General features: G+C 40.9%; 1 protein-coding gene across 1 annotated transcript; it reads right to left on the reverse strand.

Moving 5' to 3' along the window:
* Positions 1–368: 368 nt before the first annotated feature.
* UGDH (UDP-glucose 6-dehydrogenase) lies at positions 369–23,191 on the reverse strand. The gene is made up of 12 exons (XM_044418438.1): positions 22,862–23,191; positions 18,862–19,030; positions 16,416–16,517; positions 13,912–14,112; positions 13,632–13,829; positions 12,203–12,350; positions 10,715–10,809; positions 8,077–8,207; positions 4,963–5,096; positions 3,473–3,564; positions 3,276–3,386; positions 369–2,488 (listed from the first exon to the last, which is right to left on the reverse strand). The coding sequence occupies exons 2-12, from the start codon at positions 19,021–19,023 to the stop codon at positions 2,378–2,380; spliced, it is 1,485 nt and encodes a 494-aa protein (XP_044274373.1). The 5' UTR covers positions 19,024–19,030; positions 22,862–23,191; the 3' UTR covers positions 369–2,377.
* Between the last annotated feature and the right edge of the window lie 10 nt (positions 23,192–23,201).

Genomic DNA, 23,201 nt, shown 5'->3' on the forward strand with positions numbered 1-23,201 from the left:
TGTCAAGTTTTTTTTAGAAGAAATACTTCATATTTCTACATTCCTTTTTTACCATTCTTTAGCATGAATTATGAAAATTTCCAGAGTACTGCCAAGTTCAGGTTTCTGTTTCTCTCAAAAAAAAATCCTTAAACTTGGTTAGTGGGAGTACATTAGGAGAACCATTATAATAGTCCATTTTCAGTGGAGGCTAATAGTCCTCCACTGAAAGCATATTAAAACCATACAACAGATTCATAGTGACAATGTCATTTGAAAGCATATCATAAGAATTACAATTTTTGTTTTAACAAGAGTTGATAATGAACCTTTTTCTGGTCTGTGTTTTGGTTACAGATCTCAAGCTAGGAAATGTAAGGCAGTAAAAATTGTTATGAAAGGGAATGGAAGTGATTTATTAACACTGGAAAAGCTCAAGCTAAACAATACAACAGATTAATACTAATGAGCATAAAAATATTTTTGTAATCATGGTGAGGTAGTAAGCTGATTAATACATGACAGAAGTTTTTGTTCTGCTACAGCCACAGAACCCTTTACTCCTACAACATTTTTAACATAATTCAAAGTGTCAAAACAGCAGTGAGAAACTACTGAATTCCATGGTGGTTACAAAAGCCATGGCGTTACTCCATTCAAAGTGAAACCTTTGACTTAACTTTGTGATTATCTGTATGATGAATGATCAGTAACAGCAACAAGTTCACTTTCATAGAAGAGTTCTGATAATGCTGCCCAAGACAAAAAAATATGCTTTGGGACACTGGTCTGAGCCAGCCTGGACAAAAAGGCAGTTTTGGAGGGCAGCACTTGCAGCTGATCAAAATTAAAGGAAATGTTGCAGCCAGTCGGTGTGCCTTTAGATCCCTAAACAAAAGAATACAGAAGAACAATTCTCTTGTACTCATGGTTGTTGGATGGCCTGCCGTAAGGTGTTCATATTGCAGCTATTGGATTTTCATTCCTGGCAAAGTGCCCTGGGTTATAGGAAGGGAGGAGCTTGGCTCCTTTTCATCATCCGCAGCTTTAAGAACTTCTGCTCTAATGAAATCTATGAATTATAAAAATGAGGCAATATTGACTAAATCTCAAAGATAGCAAAGAATATAATAAGGTAAGTCAGTTTTAGACACACTAAAAAAACTTAGAAAATCACTAATTTCCTTGCAACTGCCTACACCAGAAGTTTGCAAATTGGTGAGGTCCTTTGGTGAGGTCCTTTGGACACAACACACAACTGTGGGGCCATCACAAATAATATGATGGATAATAACTGGAGCAGCTCCCAAGCACCAAATTAGCTGGTTTTCCTTTACATTGTTCTGATGCTCTGTAGTTGCTATGGAACTCTACAAGGGTCAATTATACTTCAGAATGGCTGCTCTGGATGCCTCTCTGCTTTGTTCATTCTTAGAATTTGGAATGGGGTCCACAACGAGAGCCACATGCAGCCTGAAGAATGCCTATTTCCCACCCTGAGCTACCAGGGAGTAGTCTCCATTGAACATGACCTACTTTTGAGTAGCCATGTATGAGACTGCATGGTTAATGTATTAAAGATGCATTAAGGAACAGATTTTCATGCTACAGGTTGGCAAAGTGCTCTTCCTGCATCTCACATTGGCTCAAGTCATTGGTTTGAATTATCATTTGATCAAAACAGAGGTTTCTTTCTGATGAATACTTCTGAAGAATCCTACAAAAGTTAGTAGTCCATATTTGAGGCACATCAGTCTAAAAGAAAAATTCTATCGACCCTCCTTCATGTCTTCAGATACCTATGTAGTAGAGGAGTTAAGAATGACATTTCATACAAATAACTACAGACATTCCAGTAACCTCTGATCCTTCAGCAAATTGACCATACCTGACTACAGTCAAATTAAAAGTTCCAACAAGAATGTTACATGGTAGAAGAGTATCAAAGGAAGGGGGAGAGGGCTTTGTTTATTTGGGATTTGAAAACATGTCATAGCAATTTGAAGTGTGGGTTGTAAACCTTATAAAGTAGATGTTCTAGAAGTTTTGAGCTGATGGTTTTTAATATAAAAATTACTAAAATCATTCATGACTATACACTTTTTCAAGTTCTGATAATATAAAAATAGAGACTATAAAACAGATTCTGGATTGAAATATCCTAGATACGGATACTCATGAAAATTGTCTTCATTATGAGAAAATATTTAGCATAATCTAGCAAGAAGTTAGCTCTTTGTAGCCCCATTAATTTCAATGGGGAATAGTTATACACATGGTTAACTCTCCCATAACTTCAATACTTAAATTTGGCTTGAACATTGTGCCACCTCTTAAATCATGCTGATCTACAGTTCACATAGGAAGTTTAATTGCAACCCCCTGTGACAATCAAAACCTATACTCTTGGCTTCTTTAGAGGGGGATCTTGAAGGCTAAACTTTGGTATGTCACATGAAGAAGCAAATGGTATCCTCTTTGCTGATATCTTCTTCCCAATTGTTTCAATCTGAAAGGGGTGGGGAGAGAAATTAAGACATCTTAGTGAAACAAAACATACAACAGCTGGTGTCCATAAACTTTTGAGACTGTTTTGAAAATTAAAAAACCAATATGAGATCCATCCAAATATCATACTTATTTTCTGAAATGGTAGACCTAACCATGTGTTAGTTTTGAACATGTGGGTCAGCCTTTATTTAAAATGGTGCTAATCATGTTTACTTTGTCATGTACCTAGAGCCTGTTCAAATGCAACTTTACTCCCAACAAAGACACCTTTCTTTACATGGGGTGAAACTAAGAAATGCTCTGATTGCTGGGTACAGAAGGCAACACCTAAACTGGGAAATCCCACAGTTATGTTGAATCTGCTATGATAATACGTTTTAATAGCCAATGTCAGTCCATCTTCAAATAGTTAAACCAAGTAATTCTGCAGTTATTACCTTATGTGCCTGGTGAAGGTGACAGAAGAGACACAAGCAAGTTCTCTCAAAGGCTGGGTTCACACAACATAGCAAACAACCCCACTCAGTTTCCAGAGCATGTGGATTTTGCCAAACTTACTCATGTGATTACCCAGGCACTGCATTTTCTGTGCCACCTGCTCCATCCTCCCAGCCTTCCAATGCATTCTGCTAGCCCCCGCAAGTGAAAGCCCCATCAAGATACAAAGATGTTTATAAAAAAGGGGGATGGGGTGGGGGTGGAGTTAAATAGTTTCTGCTTTATTTGCTTTTCAAGTCTTACAAGGCTCTTTCTGAAAGATGGACTGTCAGCAAAAGAAGAATTACCTGGAAACCAATGACTTGCAGTTCATTATGAAGGTCATCAAGGACTCTCCTGCCATCAAAAATGAAGGCTGGCTTCAGCATTTTTTTGTGAATGCGTTCATAATCCAGCTCCTGAAAGTGGGTCCAGAGAGTAAAGTGTGTCAGTGACGGGAGTTACCATTTATTTCTTGCATATGTCTATTTTGTATTTCATATACCTTAAACATGTCCCACTCTGTGCAGATAACAAGTGCATGGGCTCCATCACAGGCTTCATATGGATCTTTGCTAATGGTGACCAGTCGAGACACTAGCAAAAGTAAAAGAGAAAGTAGCACTACCCTGTGAGCACCATATAGGCAAATTTACCACTTTTATGCCCTGCTGAATTCAATGAGATTTAAGGATTTGCATAACCACATCTTTAAAAACAGTCCTTAAAGGCACGATCATATGCATATTTAGACCAAAAATAGTCCTACAACTTCCAGATTGCTGAGAGTTGTAGGACCTTCTTGTCTAAACATGCAAAGGGTTGCACCCTATATCATTCCCACTGAAATGCATTTTTCAGAGCATTTTTATTGTTTTTCCTATGACAATTCAATACAGAATTAGAGTCAAGACTGATTACAGAACATAGCTTTCCTTAGTGCACAGATACATGTGTTAATGCAGAGAGTAATCTATATACATTATGCAGGTATGCACAATATATCTAGTTTTCCACAAAGGTGTTAAAAATGGTAAGCATCTGTACAAGGGCACTGAAGTCCTCTCCCATCTACTAGAAATTTTATTCAACTACTTTTCAGTTTTCAGACATTTTTACAGGTGTTCCTTATATACTTTTGAGCTGCAATAAGGCCTAGTGCCTTTAAAAACAAAAGATATCACAACAGTGATGAGAAGATCCAGCCATTTTGGCTCTTTTGCACTTGCTGGGCTTGTTTCCTGTGCTCAGCCCAGACCTAGGAAGTGAGCCAAGACCAGATAGAGTTTATGAACACTGACAGGTCCCTTTCTTTGCACTGAATTATTTTTGTACAAAATATATTAAGCCCCCAAGTCACACATGCAGAAGCGAACTTGCTCGCACAGTAGTCATGCAGGCAGCAGGTGGTATGTGTACAAGTCAGTCTTGCCAATTATACCCAGGCAACAGTTGGACTCACTTCCTGCTGGATAACCACAAGAACACTTGGGGCAAGTTTGAATTAGGGCAGTGAAAATGTGAGCTGGAGTTGAAGCAGCCAAGCTGAGAAAATGCGACATTCCTACCCTTACATCACAGATTCCCAAGAAGCTTAATTATGTAGCCCTTTCTATATTTTGAGCTATTTTTTTCTTTTAGTGGGTTGCACTCCACAGAATCATAACATGCATAACCCTAGTTATGCTCTAACACATGAGCTCTTTTTACATTCAGAGGCATTGTTGGGATGCATTGGTGCCAGCAGAAAGGAACAAGGATTTTTCAGCAATTGCCATAGTTTGTGGAGTTGCCTCTCCTGTTTGCCTATGTTCCTTTCTACACCTTTGTACGGTTTTTTTCCCCAAAAAATGCCATTTCCCATGTGGAAGGAGAAATATGCTCTGGTTTTGCTGTTTTTTTAAGGTTTTAATGAAATTATGTAGTCCATAGATTACATATTTTATTATATAGCCTATAGAGTAGAAGAGCTTGTAAAGAGCATATCCTGCTCACCTTGATCATCTTCTGAGACACCTGGATGAGAAAGATCCAGAATGATTTGTTCCCTCAGCACTTTGGGATCATAAATGTGAAGTTTTGCTCCTTCATCCATTAAATATTTGCTAATGTAAATGCTGGAAGATTCTCTAAGGATAACACCAATTAGAAGAATTTGTAAGATACTTACATCCAGTAACTACAAGGTAAAATGTTAACTTCAGGAATGTAGGTGAACAGGAGGAAGACTGTGACCTCTAAGGGCTACACTTACTAGAGAGTAATTTTATTGAATAGAGGGTATTTAGTTCTAAGGAAGCAAGCAGACAGGTACACTCTAAAGCCAGCAACTAAATGCCTAAAAGTAGCCTCAGAAAATAGCTTTGATCATGGGACCAAGAAACATGACTCTGAAAGTTTCCAAAAGCTCAGAAGCAGAGGATGCATTTGTTTTCCACAAATTGTTTATATCATGAATGGAACCATGCAGAGAAGCAGTGTCCTTGATTGTCATAATCTTATACTGCAAGAAGAATTCTTATGACAAAAATAGAATAGATACAAACATGAATGTAGTAACAGATTTGGCTACCTTTTCCCTTGGGCACTCTGGCCACTGCCATGAGATTTTCTCAGTGCTGTATTCTGCAGTATAAATGTCACCTCAAAACTTCCTTGCTTATTAAAATCTCAGTAGTTATCAAGCATTGCGAACAGCTCAAACTGTAAACCAGAATAACTGTTAAGCCATAGGCCTGACAGATTCTGTTAATCCTTAAGATAAACTGAAGTGCCACTGTAGTCCAAAGGTTACTGGAACAGAAGTTATCAGACCAAATATATTCCTCTTCCCTGCTTGGTGTAACTGCTTTGAATGTACGAGTTAATTCAGCTTTCTTCAACCTAATGCCTTCCAGATGTACTGGATGACAATGCCCAAGCATCCCCGAATGCCTAGGAGTTTTAGTCTAAAATATATGGATGGCACAGTTGGATAAAGCTGAACTGGCCAATAAAATCAAACTCTTAAAGAGAGTGTGGGGGAGAGAAGGCATTTGTGGTCTTCTGCGTGAATAGCTACCACTTGCTGAGGCTGCAACCTCATAACACTGGCCTGCAGCTGTAGGATCACCACACTGGGCAGTGAGTATGGTGTTGCAGCAATCAGAATATTAGACTTTAATAAATAAAATCCTACAAGGAGATCAAGAAGAATCCCTCTCAGCCATGAAGCTCACTCAGTAATTTGGACCAAAGTCATTATCTTTTTAATGAGCTAACCTCACAAACCTGTTATAATAGTTTTTTTAAGAAATGGAAAACCCCATAAAAGCCATCCTAAGTTCCTGAAAGGCAGGTGGACTTTTTAAGTTTGATAAATACCTAGTTCATCAAAAGTATCTCCTGGCCTCCTCACCAGCTTTGAGTCCCTCACAGAACCACCAAGGGAGAACAATTTTACATATTACTGGAGATTACAGTCAGTCTCCTGATTTTACTTTTGTTCTATTTTTTTAACATTGACTTTAAATCTTCCTCATCCACTCTAAATGCATAGTGTTCCACTGTCTTAACATTAGCCTGTAATAAACCTTACTTTTAACATGTGCAAGAACTGATCTTTCAAGTTACTGGTTCATTTGTTAAAAACCTGGCCATGACTGCACACAGTGAGTTCAATCTGCATTACAACTGGGCACACAGCTAAGTTTCCACTGGATGATCTGTTGCCCCATAGGATTGATCATTAATCTATGTTTAGACTTAAGTCAATCTGGCTGCACTACAAACCAAGCAGATGAACTTTTATCTGCACAGCCACCTATAAATGTACACTGAATTCACCACAGAGATAGGCCAACAAATCAAAGTGCCAAATCATTCAACCATGGTTAAATAATGATTTAACAGGTCCATTGATTTAACAAGTTAAGGAAAAACTCTATATTCTATTCAATCTTTCCTCAATATTTCGATACTGAATTATGTAGATTGTGCAATGAAGCAATTTCTCTAGAACAATGGAAACTTAAAGAATGGGCAGGGGCAGAAGGTTAAGGGACTAAGAAATCCAATTCTGTGCCAAACACCAGTTACTAATTGAACATGAATGTTTCAGACAGAAGTCCAAAGCCTCCTTGGACATGCAGAACTGGCTGTTTAGTTCTTGAGATGCTGGCCAGGAACACAAATCTGTTTTATATGGCAGAATTAATGTATCTAAGAAGCTCTCAGTCTTCCTAAGGATCACCATTCACATGTCCCTGTGTGGTTATAGGGAAGGTGGACAGTTCAGAGGGACTAGAGGTTGTCCAGCAGGCATAAGCAAATGGGAGCAAGGACACCCAGAAGCAGGTAGAGCAAAGGAGATCAATGGGGCCATGAAGAACTCAGTAGCTGTCCACCATCACAAACTGCCCCTCTTAGGAGAAGTCAGCTTCCAAGAAGCCAGTATTTCAAAAAGAAGCCTGTTGGAGCATGCTTTACCTGCCAGATCCCTTTATAAAGGAAAGAGGGACACCAGCAGAAGAGAAACAGTAAGCATTCCATGATTGAATTCATCAAAAGGAGTCAAGTCAGGAGGAAAAAGTGGGTGTAGATAATCCCCTCTTCATGGGACAAAGTCTTAAAAACCCCCTGGATAATTGTCTTCATCCAGTTTGCCCACTCGCTGGCCTCTGACACATTCAACATCTTATTCCCTGATGGGAATGTTCCATAACCTGCAAGGACTTCTCCAGGCATTTCACTAGAAGCAAACTGGGTTTCTCTTTCTTTAATAAGCAGAGCAGCCCCATGCGCAAACAGCTCTTTCTCCCCATTGTAATCAAAAGTAGCCTCTTGAAAGGTAAGTAGTCTTGCTCCAACTTTACTCAGGCCTCTGTCCATTGCTATTCATAAGCAAGGTTTAAGTGAGCTCATTCGAAAATAAGCCAACAAGAGCACTTGGAGAGGAAAGGTGGGGTAAATGTTGGAAAAGGAAATAAAAAATATTTGCAATTTGTCTCAAGCACAGGGTTTGGGATTCCCTTGTGCAGGAGTTGGCCTTGTTTTCCAGAGCATGAACCAGCCAGGCAATAGGTGCGTAAATTATTTTTATAACTGTTGTTTGAATTCACTGTGCATTACCTGGTGTCTCCTGTGTCTTTCTTGAATGCAAATCCCAAAATGGCAATCTTCTTGTCAGTGACCGTGTTAAATAAGCTGTCAATGATTCGAGAAGCAAATCTTCTTCTTTGATAGTCATTCATGTCAATCACCTGCAATTATAAAGGATACAGTGATGGGACTGCAAATTGCCCTGTTTGGTAACAATGGAATGTTAACAGTAACTTGTACATGGCTGTACATGGCTAGAGGAACTAGTTAAAAATGCAAAAGCTAAGGAAAATTCATGTAAATCAATAAAAAAATCAAGAGCTCTTCTTCTGTTGTAACTTCCACAATTGTTTGAACCTGATTCTTTTATAGGTTCTCTCAGGAACAGGTATGATGGCAGCAAGACAGCTGTGTGGAAAATGGGTAAGTTTGGTGTAATGGTCAAGGCACGTAACAGAAATCTCTGATGGCACTCCAGATACTGAAAATATGGATAAACCTGGATCCCTGTTAGAAACCTTTCAAATGCACCTCATTCTCCACATAGCGAGGGTTGCAAGCATGCTCTTTTAAACATATATGCCCACAGGACTTTTGACTGCAGCCCTTCCTCATCCCCTACCCTGGCCCTAGTAAAAAAGGCCATTCCCACACTGAGAACTCTGCAGACAGTTCAAGGTCCCTGGGGCCTCACTTCCTCTTTCCTATGATCTCCCACAGGTTAACACTGGCTTGCAGCTCAAGAGCCAGATCCAGGCTGTCTCACTTATCAGCAAGATCCTTTCTATACCTAACCTATGTCGGCTCAGACATAACATCCTTTCCTCAGCAGGTAAAGAGTAAAAGGAGAGGCCAGAGAATGTGGCTTGGAAGGAGGACTGCATATTTTGAAATAAAAAACCAGCACTCTTGGATATTTTATTGAACTGCATAACTTTGAGTCTTTATTTTCATCTCATACCAATTTCAGAAATGAATAACTGATCAAACATTGGCTTTCCAAAGTCTGCCTCAGGACTTAATTTCCACAAAGCTCAAAGACAAACAACACTAGATACAAGAATGAAGAGGCCTGGATTTGCTTGCCAGCTCTGCTGCAGTTTTGCTAAGGAATGCTGGAAATGAAATTTTAGTCTATTTACTAGAGAAAAAGGTTGGTTATTATTTACCCCATCTCTGCATTCCAAACTCTGAACAGCTATGTTGTATCAAACACTTCAATCCCAAGAATTCAAGGCCATGTAATGTAGTGATTTTCCTCCACAGAATATCCTTGAGCAAGAATACCCATGAAAAATTGGAAATGCTGCTACCAATTGGATTTTGCAAGGAAAGCACCCAACCAAAAAATCTAGAATCTGGTCCAGCCTTTATGATCAATCACAAAAATGTGATTCATCAACTAGATTCTGCATTATGAAAAGTATTTTTCTCATATGCATCAGTGTTGAGCCAGATCCAGCACTGGAAGGAGGCATCTCTGTTTTGCCATTGCAGAGTGAAGAAAAGTCAGAGGGGAATTAGAATAGGAGTGTACTGAATTCATCAAGAGGTTCACAGTTTTATCTCCAGAGGCTTAACACTGGATAAAGCATTAGTTTTTAAATAGTATGTGTTATTTGGATAGACCAGCACTGGGACTGTTTGCGTTAACAGCGGCAACTGTTTTAGAAATGGCCATTGTTGGTAATAGTAATTATGAGAGTGGGACAGGAATTGGGCAACAGCCATAGAGCCAACTGGGTGACTTTGGTCCAGTCACAGACCCTCAGCCCAGCCTACCTCACAGGATTGTTGTTGTGGGGATAAGATTGAGAGCAGGAGGAGAATGATGTAAGCTGCTCTGAGTTCTTTGTAAGGAAAAAAGGATATAAATTTCATAAATAAAAATAATTTCTGCATTTAATTTCTGACCTCATTGTTTATAATTTCCCCACTACCATTCTGTCTTACCCCAAATGTAAATAATATATGTATTTGAAAGTCTGGATAGTACCTCATATATCTGATAAAGTGTATTGCAGTCCACAAAAACATATACCCTAATAAATATATCACAGGACCCTTTAACTTCTCTTTAAGACCCCAATAGCCCCAGAAGAGTCCTCCCTCCATATTAAGAAGGCTGTGGCAGAAACTGTGCTCCGACAATCCAGTCAATTAGTTGGCCTTGGTTCTTAAAAATCCCACCTACATCTGGCCTCAAATATAGCTGGCTGTTCCAACTGTCATTTCAGACATTTCTTTGTGTATGTGTATTAGTGACAAGGCAATACAGAGAGGGGACCTTGTATGAAAAGAATGACACTCAGTAGTCCAGGGCTGATGCTTTGGGCATCCTAATCTTCTGAAAGAACCATGGCCTATTCAGCTTTGATGGCACTGAGTCCCAGGACCACTTATGTAGTCAAGTGAGAGCAGACAGCTTCAGTTCAATTGGAATATAAAGCCAATCCATAATTTGGAGCAATATGAGTGGCTTTATTTAGTGACTACATGTGTTAGTCAACCAAAGTTCTCTAGGTGGCAGAGTCAAAATAATTTGATATTATTTGAGAAGACAGATCATAGCAATGAAAGCACATGTTATTTTTAGTCCTAGCAAACCCCTTGCTAACAAGGTGGGAGGATAATTATGTTAGTGCTAGCCAACTTCATTTGTTCTTACCTGCTGCCAGTAACGAGCTACTTCTGGCAAATTCAGAGCCTCACAAAGATAAACCAAATTCAGAACATCCTTTTGAAAACAGCTCCCACCAAATCCTGGAGGAAGGGAGAAAAAGTCAGTGCTTTCTTAGCACCACAAGGATTTCTCTTAACTGATCCTACACACATTTAAGCAGAAGTACACCCTTAACAGGCCACAGAGCTTATTCCCAAGTGTGAAAAATCAAAGTACTTGGGTATTATTACTATTATTACACATTATTAATCAAGCAGTCTACTTAGTTCAGTACAATTATCAGTTTTAAGATCCAGCCAAATAGAATAGAGTCCTAGGGTCTCCTCCCATATATTGCACCAGAAATAAATATGACTGTAGTTAAAATATGACATCTAATTTTTGTGTTGGTATCTGTGATTTGAAAAGAAAGTGGTCCTTAATAAAGACATTGATAGGAAGGTTTCTGTTGATTGCAACAGTGCATTACATGGTTTTGTATATTTTGGACAGAGAAGCAATTCAACTGAAAATAAACAAGTGAACAAACTGGAAGAACATCTGGAAGAAAGTGGGCAGTCTAACTGTACGTTTTCATATAGCCACTAGTTTGTCCTACCAAAGTTAAAGCCACTTTCTGTTTCTTAAGGGTGAGACCCAGACCACTTGTGCAACTTCATGTCCCTAAGGAGGTTTGCTTCCTAGGAGGGTTGTTCAAACCTCCTGATGGATCTGGTTAGAGAGCTCTCAGCAACGTCTTCTCACAACTGCTCTTCCACTCTGTCCTGCCTCCCCACAACTCCTGTGAGAGTTCATGGAGCCCTCATTGGCTTAATCATCCCTATCAGTAAATCAAAAGGGAAAGATCTTTACATCAGCCTGCACGGCTTTGTACTGCCACAGTCTCATCAAGTGGGCAAAGAAATACAACCTCCTCTGGATCCTACCATGCCCCATTCTACTAGCTCCAATGGGTTTCTGTCTGATATCTGGATAGATATCAAATAGTCAGTGGCTAATTAGCCAGTCTTTTCCATGGTATAGTTCACATTATGGTGATGAACTGAAAATGCATGAGCTTTCTTTACCTGTGCTTGCTTCTGCACACCTGCAGCTGGACTGAGCTCATGTGCTTACAGGTGAGAAGTGTGAATGGGGTTTCCAAAAAGGGAAGATACATTTGGTAATTATAGGGAAGCTTTGGCAACACAGCTTGGAAAATCTGAGGTGCGGCACAATGCTAAGTTCCACAATTCAACAGTTGTTGATAAAGGCCTGCTGTCTAAACAGTGCATTGCCTAAGGTAGGGCCAGATGACCAGGTGCCCTTTAGAAGTTGCTGAACTAGAACTCTTGTAATTCCTGATCCTGTGGCATGTTGGCTGGGGCTGATGGAAGCCTGAGTCCAGTAACATTTGGAGGTCCTCAGCTTGCCCGCTCCTGTCTAAAAGCAGCTCTCTGTCACAGCCCAAGAGAAACAACGGTTGCAACTGACCAACACTGGCTTTCAGAAATTTATTCCCAATTCTTTGATCCATTCCAATGGCTCTTGCAACCTCTTCAACATCAGCACCTGTTGCCTCACAAAGAGCACTTATCGAGTTGATGCTGCTAATTCTCTGGGCAAGGAAAGCATTAGCTGCCTGCATGGAGAAAAAAAGAAAACAAGCTTAGACTGATGAAATTGCAATATTTATTTATTTAAAACATTTCTATGCCACCCCCATCGCAACAAAGCCTCGGGGCGGCTCACAACATTCATAAAAAATAATAATAATTTAAAAACTAGTATCATCTCAGCTATATATATTAAAATCTATAAATACAATAATAATAAATTAACAGTTAAAATAAGTTTTAAATAAAAAGGTCTTCACCTGGCGCCAAAAAGCAAATAATGATGGCGCCAGGCAGACCTCTCTGGGGAGCGCATTCCATAGATGGGGCACCACCGCAGAGAAGGCCCTCCTCCAGGTACTCACCCCTCCTAATATCATTCACGGAGGGTTCCCGGAGAAGGGCATCCGCTGCCGATCATAGGGGGTGGGAGGGCATGTATGGATGCAGATGTTCCTTTAGATAACCAGGTCCCAAGCTGTTAAGGGCTTTATAGGTCATAATCAACACCTTGAATTGGGCCCGGACTTCAAAAGGGAGTCAGTGAAGCTGACGGAGAACTGGGGTTATATGAAAACAATGCCCAGTCCCCATCAGCAACCTGGCAGCTCTATTTTGCACCAACTGAAGTATCCGGATTGTCTTCAAGGGTAGCCCCATGTGGAGCGTGGGGTAAGTAGCCAGTGCTATAAAGTATAAGATCACTAAATGTCCATGAACACTTTTCTAGGCACCCAGCAGGCTCCCTGCCCCTCATGACCTTTACCTATTATTTTTAATTGTTTATTTTTAACTGGGAGCCTGGCATGCTGCCTTCCAGTGCAATCTTTAATTGGGTTCAAAATAGCAGGTTTGTGTTTTGGAGCTCAGTTCCCATTCCTGCCTTGTACTTAGGTCCTCTGACAAATCTGTCTGTCTGTCTATCGATCTATCTTCCTTTTCTTTAGTTTTATCATTTGTCTTCTGGGAAATGCCCACAAACACAACCTTGTTACAAATGGGTAAGCCCCTTCATGACAGCTACTTTGTGGGACTGCCCATGATGCTCCCTCAAAATTCCAGATGTGTCAAATGACCCAAAAAGGGGTAGATCCTGACATAAATGTAAAATAGGCAAGTACAGATCAGTGCAGTTGTTGAAAAGCCTCATACTGTGAAAGCAGACAATCAAATAAAACCTGTTACTCATCTGTCATTTTTTAATAGCGCTGCTCAGAGGCTGAGGAAAGCTGAAAGTTTATCACTGCTTTGCTGACACTTTATACCTTCTTTCCTTTACTGATGTGAGAAGACTGAACAAGACTCACCAGTTTGGAAAGTTCAGATGACCAAGTATTGGTTGTAAGGATTTTCTCTTTGGGCACCCACTGCTCATAGACAGCACACAAAGCACGAACAGCTTTCTGACCCTCAGGAGTTTCATCACCCCCAATCAGTACACGGTCTGGATTCTTCAAGTCCTTGATGGCTGTGCCTTCTGCAAGGAATTCCGGGTTAGACAGAACCTGCACACAAAGACCAAAGGTCCATTTCAAGCACAGAAGTGAGCACATAATTCATCCAGTACAAAATGGCTGTGAATTTTACCTGCAAATTTAAGTTGGGCTTCGTGTTGGCGTCAAATATACGCCGGATGCTCTCTGCGGCACGGACAGGGACAGTGCTTTTTTCGGTTACAATTTTATAACCATTGGAGTTTTGCACAATCCTTCTTGCACAAGCCTCAATGTATTTCAGATCTGCTGCCCGGCCCTTCCCCATGCCATAGGTCTTTGTTGGGGTATTAACCTGTTTTAAGAATAAAGACAAAGATGAATTTTTAAAAGAATCTATTGATACTTTCATTCTTCACTGTCATTCCACCATGTACTACTCCCATTCAACTTTGGGTAACTAAGGAAACAATTTGCTACTTTCTGTGAAGTTCTAAAGTAGCTACATATGTATTGTGAGGTATCAGGCAGGGATTCAAACTAAGCTTATCTACCAAACTCTGGTCAAAAAAAGCAAGCATAGTGAAGGTACATAACCTCCAGCCTGCCGACCTAATCTGGCCCATGGAGGTTCTGCATCCAGTCCATAAAGGCTCACATCACCTCTTCAGGTTTTGCCACTACTGGGGCCTGGGGGATAGGCTGGGAGAGGAAACCCCACTGCAGCCAATAGTGGGGATTCCTCAAGGATGCTGCTTCTCTACACTCAGGCTTTCCTGGTCATCAAAGTCCTGCTTGCAATGAAGCCAAACTTGGTGAATCCCAGTTACTACTCAAAGAGTGGGGACTCAATCACATCAGCTTCACTGCACGCAGGGAGCAGATGAAGTCAGGTGTAGGTGGCCATGTCTCCTGGCATCAGGTCATGGTCACACTCACACTCACCCGGCATCAGAATAGCTTCTGTTCTGCAGCCCTCAAATGACCTGCAAAGAGTTGTCTTGAGTAGTGATAGGCAGAACAGATCTTGTGATACTTGAGGTCTATACACCAAGGGACAGGGAACATGTATCCTTCTGGATATGGTTGGACTGCAACTGTCATCAACCCCAGCCAGCACTGCCAATGATGAGCGACTTTGGAAGCTACAGTCCAATGATACGCAGCGGGTCACACATATCCCATTCCTGCTATAACATCTTCCTGATTAGATCTGCTGTGCTCAGTTGGCCAGACCTGCCTTGCATCACCCCAGGAGCTTGTGCCTTTGACTTAGCAGAGCACCGGTCTCCCAGTGCAATCCTGTGCTCATGTAAAACATCTAATCCTTTTACGGAAGTGTCATAGGGCAGCACATTTAATTCCCAGGATTGCCATTTTTTCCAAAGAAGCATATATGCATATGTTCATATGTACGTGCTAACCTGCTTAAATGAAAGCAAATTTGAAGTAGCCTTGTTGCTCAACACTGAATTAAAGGCAATCTTCCCAGATGGGTACAGGAGATATCTGCACAGTAAAATAGCCAAGCTGATTTAAATCTGGCCAAGCTGGCCTCTGCTCCCATTTCTGTGAATGGTTGTAGCTGTTAAGGAAAATTCCTCCAACCTGAGGTTTCTGTTCTGCCCACCAGCCTAGCTGTAGGCTGGTAGGGAGCTACCAATCACCACTTGGCTACTAAAGAAGCATCACCAGGCTCTTGTGGGTTTTATGAAAGGACCATTCATGATACCTTTGCAGTTTTAGTGCTGTGTAATCTTTATTCTGGCAGCAAACCAGCAACCCTCCATGCTTCCCAAATTTGCACTGATTCTTCCTCTTCCCTTCAATTGCTTTTACCTAGCATAGGAATCAAGAGTGTATTCTGCTTCCATTTCTCCGATGGTATGATCCTAGAACACAAATCTGAAACCCAGATTATAGGTCTTTGCCACCCTACTGGCCATGCTTTTGAGAGAAAGCTTTGTTGCTCAATGGGCAAAGTGCATGCCCAGCATGCCAAAGGTCCTAGATCCAATCTTCAGAGAAGGCAGATTGGCAGCAGGTTTCCAGAATGCCAGGCCAGATGAAGAACCCTACCAGTTTCAGCTATCAAATCCAAAGTCAGAAATGCTGGACTTGCTGTCTGACACATCTGGAGAGTGCCAGGTTGAAGAAACTGGTGTGAAAAATACTGAGCTAGAGGGGCCTGGTAGTCCTGTCTCAGTATAAGGCAGCTTCCTGGTATGCAAAAAGTAACATGCACTTGGTCTGCAAAAAGATGTAGGCAGCATGTGTGAATAGCAAACACAAGCTGAAAAGTTTGTGATTGCAATCTGATAAGTGATTCCTTCTGACTAAACTGGGCATCCCTCCTCCATCACCCCTTCTAGGTTTGGTTTGGGGAAATTCTGCCACTGGAATGTTCCATGTACCATTCTATTATGGTCAGTACAAATATTTAACTGTTTAGATTGCACATATTTTGTATTTATGGAACCCACAAAATACTGTAGAAAGGAAGTTTTTCTTGCAAGCCCTTCCCCATCTCAGCCCCAGAGCATAAGCCCACTGGCTCGGCATAGCTCACTGGAACAGCCAGAGGAGGACATCTTGTCTTCTGGCACTTCTGACCACAAGCTGCCCTAGCAGTACTGAGCAAAACAGACAATTACTTACAGAAATAAACACAAGATCAGCTTCTCTAATGGCATCATCAATGTTGGTAGAAAAAAAGAGATTCGTTCCACGGCAGGATTCTACCACTTCCTTTAGCCCTGGCTGGAATGAGGGAAGCAAGTTATTTAAGTTTTTATAGCATACTTTATACATAAGCAAGCAGCAAAACATGTGATACAGAAAGGATTCCCTCCCACTTTCACAAATATACTTCATCTTATATGTCCAGTATATGGAAACATCCATCCAGACACTACATTAAGATGGTGGCAAAAAGGAGGGCTTTCTCTGTAGTGGTCCCTCACCTCCCACTGTGCCCAGCTTGGAACCAACTTTGCCATCATCTTGGCACCAGGTTAAAACAGCCCTTTATGCTGAAGCTTTTAAAGATATATGAGGCTATCCAGGGGCTTGAGAACATTACCCACCCCAGGCAGTTTTCTTTTACAGGGTCATTCTTCACTATATGTTTTTTGCTGGTTTTAATGTTTCTTTTGATATGATTTCATGGTATTTTAATTGTATTCTTTTTATGCAGTGTTATAAACTGCCCTGAGAGGTCTATGGGGTGATATGTAAGTCTGTCCCTCTTTGTACGCACACAGACACACCTGACAGCAGAGTCAGTGAGAACTTGAAGCCTAAAGATACAGTCACTGCAAGTCAGAACAGAGTGAAAGCAAATGGGCAGAGTACATCCAGTCCAGTAATCCTCTCTGTACTCAAAGAGAGCTTCATGGGTACAGATCCACCACTAGTGACATTCCGACTGGCAGTGGGCCCTAAATTGGGATGTTCTAGAGCAGGGGTCTCAAACTCGCGGCCCGCGGGCCAATTGCCGGGACGGGCGGGGCATGGGGGAGGGGCCCTGCGGCCTTCAAAGCGCCGGCGGCACCTGGGCCGACCACGGGATGAACGGCCCACCACCACCGCGGTGGTGGGATACTTGATGCGGCCCAGCCTCTCCCAGACTCTACTTCCAGCGGCCCCCAGGTAAGTTGAGTTTGAGACTCCTGTTCTAGAGGCAAGTGAGAAGGAGCCCTGGATCCTTTTGATTTCTCACTGAATCCCCTACCAGTGATACACACGCGTAAATTATGCTTATAAATCACATATATGTTGCTATCCACAAATGACAAATTGACACAGCCTTGACAATGTTAAACATTTCATCTAAAAGATCTGTGACAAGAGGGAGCATAGCACAAGCGATAATAAGGAAGGCTATATCTGCTACCTGCCAACAGGCATAAATACAGGTATGTAGGTCTTTGAATGTCTTTCCTCTAGATACAGAATTGGCATTAACTGAAACTGGAGAGTCAATACAAACTCTCCACAAAAGAAAAATAGTAAATTGAATGTTAGACTGTAATTTCATTTTAGGAGAGAACATTAAGGAATCTTACACTGTTAACAATTCTCTGTAAACCTAGTTCTTTAACTTGCCAAATTTCCTACTGAAAAAAATAAATAAATAAACATATCCATAGTTAACCCTAGAGATATGAAGGCTTGAGGGGGAAACTTTGCAGATAAAAAAATTCTGCTGCTTCATCCCTGCCCTTCACCCAAAAGAATCCCTGTGGTGGTGGGAAATGTACACCCCAGAATTCCTTTGGTTCCACCCCTCCTCCTTATCTGACATAGGCTTCAAGTGTTTTGGCAATGCCTTGTGCATTTCTTGCTCTTATCACCAGCAAATAATCAAAACTTAAAACTGAAAGGAAATGGGACCAACCCTAATAAAGAAACAGGGGAAAAATTTACACACACACACACACACACACACACAGATCTCAAAAAATAATTCAAGCAGTCTTTAACTTGTTGACATTTGTTATTCCCACTCTTTAGTGTCAAAAATCTTTTGTGCAAATATTTTGGCTTTAAAAAATATTTTACAGCTGAAGGCCAGAAGTTACTTTGTTTAGGTCTTGCAAAGTTAATAAAAGTTATGCAGTTCCAGCTGCATTGAACCCTAGTATTCTCCAAATGTTTCACATTAAATTGGAAATGCCCAATGGCAGGAATATTAGAAGGAAAGTCTCTCTGCACAATTGCTACACAGAGGATAGCATGTGTGGGAATTTCTTTACTATTAGAATCTCTTTTTCTCTCCTGCCCACCCTGTGCCTGAATTTTGATAGTGTCTGACTTCAACCTCAGTTTCAAATTCCTCTTCCATCAAATGGCCTTGAGCACATCAGTATCTCTCAGTTTGCTTCAGCCCATTTGGCAGACGTGAAGGAAAAAATGGGACGTCCCCATATGAGCCACCCTGAATTCCTCAAAGGACGAACTAGAACCATACCTGAGCAACAATAATACAAACTTGCTTAATAATGGAGGCATGCCTAACACTAATATGGTCATGGAGAAATACAAGAAGTGGCATGCACAACTAAGGTCTGAGCTGGAAAGGTATATTATTAAACATACTTACCTCATAAATCGGAAGTGTGTCAGAATTCCAGGCACTGATTCTAGCTTCATTGATATCAACAACTGTGACCTTAATTTTTGGGCACATATGAGCGATGACACTACAGGTTGGCCCACCAACATAACCAGCACCAATGCAGCAGATTTTCTTAATTTCAAACATGATTATTCTGCAGAGAAGGAAAAAACAAAGTGGAACAGGGTCAGTTTAAATAGTATGAACACTAAAAAGCCACTCATGTTTTTATATTGTGGATTAATGAAACACAAACTATTCCTGAGTTAAGGGTTATCATCTATTCACCTTAAACCAGGGGAGGTAGATTAGAATCTCAGAGAGATGTGTAGGTCTGCAAAGGTATTTGACTCTTAAGGAAAAACACAAGTTAAGTCCTACCTAAAATTTAACTGGATTTTTAATGAGACCAATTATAATTGCAAGAACCAAAAGCAGCCAAAGTGCTAGTTGGTTACCTGCAATCATGTCTTTGCTCAGCTCTGCTGACAAGAATGAGATGAGAATCACAGATTCTAACTCACTTGTGGATTTGTATCTATCCTGGTATACAATTCATGGAGTGTAGTAGATAATTGAGTCTGAGCTACCATTTTGTGTCTGCTTCTCAGCATTTAAGTAAAAAACAACTCCAAAACACCAAAATAGCTCTCACGAGCTTGAAGTTTGCTTACCTCTGCCTTAGAGCTAGAGAGAATGCCCATCAAGCTGATGAAAAATATAACATTCTTTTCAATAAAGCCCAACATGTTGCATCCCTCTTAACAGAGAACAAGCCTCCGTAAAGACTGAGATACTGTCTGTTTTTACAAATCGTCCGGACATGAGTAAACATAGCAGACTTCTCAATTAACTGAAGTGAAGGGCCCATATTCACTGAGAAACTCAAAGAATATATTGTAGGTGACAGAGTTGCCAACTGACCCTCCCAGGAGGACTATCACATGGTCTCATGGTAAAAAGACTGCATTAGCAGCCATATGGCCAGAATGTGAGGATACCTCCCCCTTGCCCCACAAAATACAAACTGCCATGCTGAATGAGACCAAGGGCCCATCTAGTCCAGCATTCAGTTTACACAGTGACCAATCAGCTACCTGTAGAAAGCCAATAGCTAGGTCACAAGTATAAGAGCAACTTCCTTCTCAGTTCCTGAGAAACTGTTATACACAAGCATACAGCATTTGGCAGAGGTCATATGGGCACCATAGGAGAGAGTATGAAGAGAGTTTGACTACAGCATAATTAAACAGCAACAATCCCTGCTCTTTTTATCTTCTGGAAGTTCCGTCAGTAACTGGCAAGTAGTGTTCTTAGCAACTATCAAACACGGTCCCCTCCTGCATGGCTCCCCCCCCCCCCCCCAGCTTCTCTTGCCAGCATGTGGGATGACCCATCAGTTGGGTGGAGGGAGGAGAGGGGTCTGTTGCACAAGACAGACAGGCCAGTATGTGAGGATTTCACAACTTCCTGGCCTCACCCTGGCTAAGGATTAGACAGCCTCCCTGAAGCAGCTCAAGCAGCTAAAATTACAAACATTTCTCTGTCTTCTTTTTTCTCATTTTTCAGTCATTTGCACTGGGGCTGGTCTGATTGGATTTTTCTACAATTGCACGGGGCAGACCTTACACATTAAGTTGAATTCATCTTCTTTTAACTGAATAAATATTTCTCCACTGATGGCTAAATTGATCACATTTGTTTTAGCATGTTAACCCTATTGTAATCACATCAACTCTATTTTCCTCAGTGCAGACCACTTAATTGCTTTTCAGTCAAACTAGCTGCACAGACAGAAGGGTCATCTGTTTAATCACTTACTAGAATGTAAACACTTGCCAGGATTTGACCTAGCATTTTGTTATCTATGATGCCCTGGCAAATATGCAAGCAAGACAGGATACGCTAAGCCATCTCCTGCCATATTTCTTCAGCATCTCACAATCAGAAATTTCTTCTATGGGAAAAGCATTCCACAAGTGGTGTGTTACCACTGAGAAGGCCTTTTCTGAGTCAATGGCAGAGGAAGAGGAAAGCACGTCAGAATAGGCTGACACAAAGGCAGACATTCCAAGAACCCTGGCAGATTGTGTCCCAAACCATACAAAACTTTGAAAGTAAGCACTGCCATTTTCAATTGTGCTCAGGAACCAGTACAGTTGTTTTAAATTCTGGGTGAGATATGATGCTGAGTGGATAGACCAGAGGCTTGGGCCCAGGAGCTCAATCTATTTCCCAGGGCCCCAAATCTATACCTGAGAGCAGCAGAGCATCTATTGTTGACAATAACAGTATTTCTTAGCTTAATTGTCATGCATGTACAGTTTTCAAAGTGAATTCCAAGTGGGGAGCAGGGAAGGATTAACTATCCCCTCATTGTATGCTTCAAACACACCCCAATTAACTTTGTCCTGCAGAGTAATTAAGCTTACAAAATGTTTTCCTGTTGATTTAGTATAGTCTGGTGCTGGGTGCAAATTAACTAAGTTGTTTTCAATTTGAGATTATTTGTCTGAGAAATTAGTTGACTGGTTTTGCCTCCAAATATTACTAATTATTTTTACATTTCTCATTATAGATTCATGAGTCAATATGTACAAATTACCTTACAGATTCACATCCAATGGGAGTGGGTCCCAAATTGTTTAAGCAACACCTTAGCATAGAATGCTGCATTTTAAATCCTTGCCTAGCCATGACCCTGAATTTTTTACCATCTGCAAAATTTATAGGATTGTTTCTAGAATAAAAGGAGATAATTCTGATTGAGTGTCCTCAAGAGTTCCTTGGATAAAAAGTACAATACACTGAAATGTATCCAATGGGTTCTATTCGTATTATTCTAACTTGTCCCACCTATGGAATGCGCTCTCCAGAGAGGTCCGCCTGGCGCTGTCGTTATTTGTTTTTCGGCGCCAGGCCAAGACCTTTTTATTTAAAAGTTATTTTAATTGTTAATTATTGATTGTATTTATTGGGTTTTTATGCTTGTGCCGAGATGTTTCTGGATTTTTAATGGCTAATTATATGATTGTGTATTTATTTTGTAAGCCACCCCGAGGCTTTTTGCGAATGGGGCAGCATAGAAATGGTCTAAATGTGTGCGTGTGCGTGTGTGTGTGTGTATCAATGTCTACTTCAACTAGAACACTGGCTACAAGCCATATGTACTAAATGAATAATGAATTTGAATGTAGTGTGTAATGTCAGAATAGTCTTCCAACAGTCAAAAGATGCATCCTTCTGACTTTTTTTTTCTTTCTTCAATGCGAGATATAGTTTGCATGTCTGCATGTGGAACCAAAATGTGATAGCTACTCCAGATTAGTTCATGCTAATCACAACATGCTGATGTGATCTAGTATGTTGCTTGCACTCTGAGTAACCTCATTTGTGCTGGTCCTGAAATCATATAATCTTCTCAGTTTCCTACTAAAGATAATGAGTCCAGTAAAGATAATGAACCCACTACAAAGCAATTCTGAAATATTATTTTAGAACTGAAATTTCAATAAACTTGGAATTTAACTTCCCACTTTTTGTGTGTGTGGTTAAGTGATATTAACCATCCTGGCACAGGAAGTAGTATTACAACATTTAAAAAAACCCTCCAGAGTAATTCAAACCGTCTGACAAAGTGCAGGCATATGAAACAAAAAGGACTTCCTAAGCCTTTGATCAAACAAAAAAGTCTACAAGCGTATTTAAAAAATCAACAGCAATTCTATTTTCATCTGTGTAAAACTCGAGAATATACACCCTCACGCCGTCTTGTTCTTTGAGAATCGAGCAACTGATCTCCCTGCACAAAGTCCTTTGTCCGGTATTAAAGGCAAAAAGACGCTGAGACGGGTTCATCCCTGCTTGATGTACATGGCAAAGCAGTCAAAGCGAGAGCGGAAACGACATTGACATTTTACAGCGAGGAGGTAGAAAGGAAAGCCCGCCACCACGTCCATAAATAGTAAACATAGAAGATACATACAATGCTATGGCTTCCCGAACGCGCAAGAGGAGATACCGCAGCTGGAAGGAGGTGGTACGGATGCGCCAGCACAGAAGCGGCTGCTGCAGGCGAGTGGAGCCGAGCCGCCAGTACCGCCCCTATTTAAAGAGTCGCTTTGTTATTCATCGGAGGAGGAGAGTTTAAAGGCGGATCCTCCTTTTCCCTTTAGCACTAAGTTAGTGGCAGGCAGGCCGGGAGCAAAGAACAGCACCGGAGAGGGAAAAATCTGGAGCAATAACAAAAAAATTGGTTGTGGGAGACTAAGAAAGGAAAAGATTTAGGGGGCAATAAAGAGGGGGGACGTGGCTAGGAGAGGATC

The sequence above is a fragment of the Varanus komodoensis genome, unplaced genomic scaffold (assembly GCF_004798865.1).
Source record: "Varanus komodoensis strain SLA01 unplaced genomic scaffold, ASM479886v1 scaffold9, whole genome shotgun sequence".
NCBI lineage: Eukaryota > Metazoa > Chordata > Lepidosauria > Squamata > Varanidae > Varanus > Varanus komodoensis.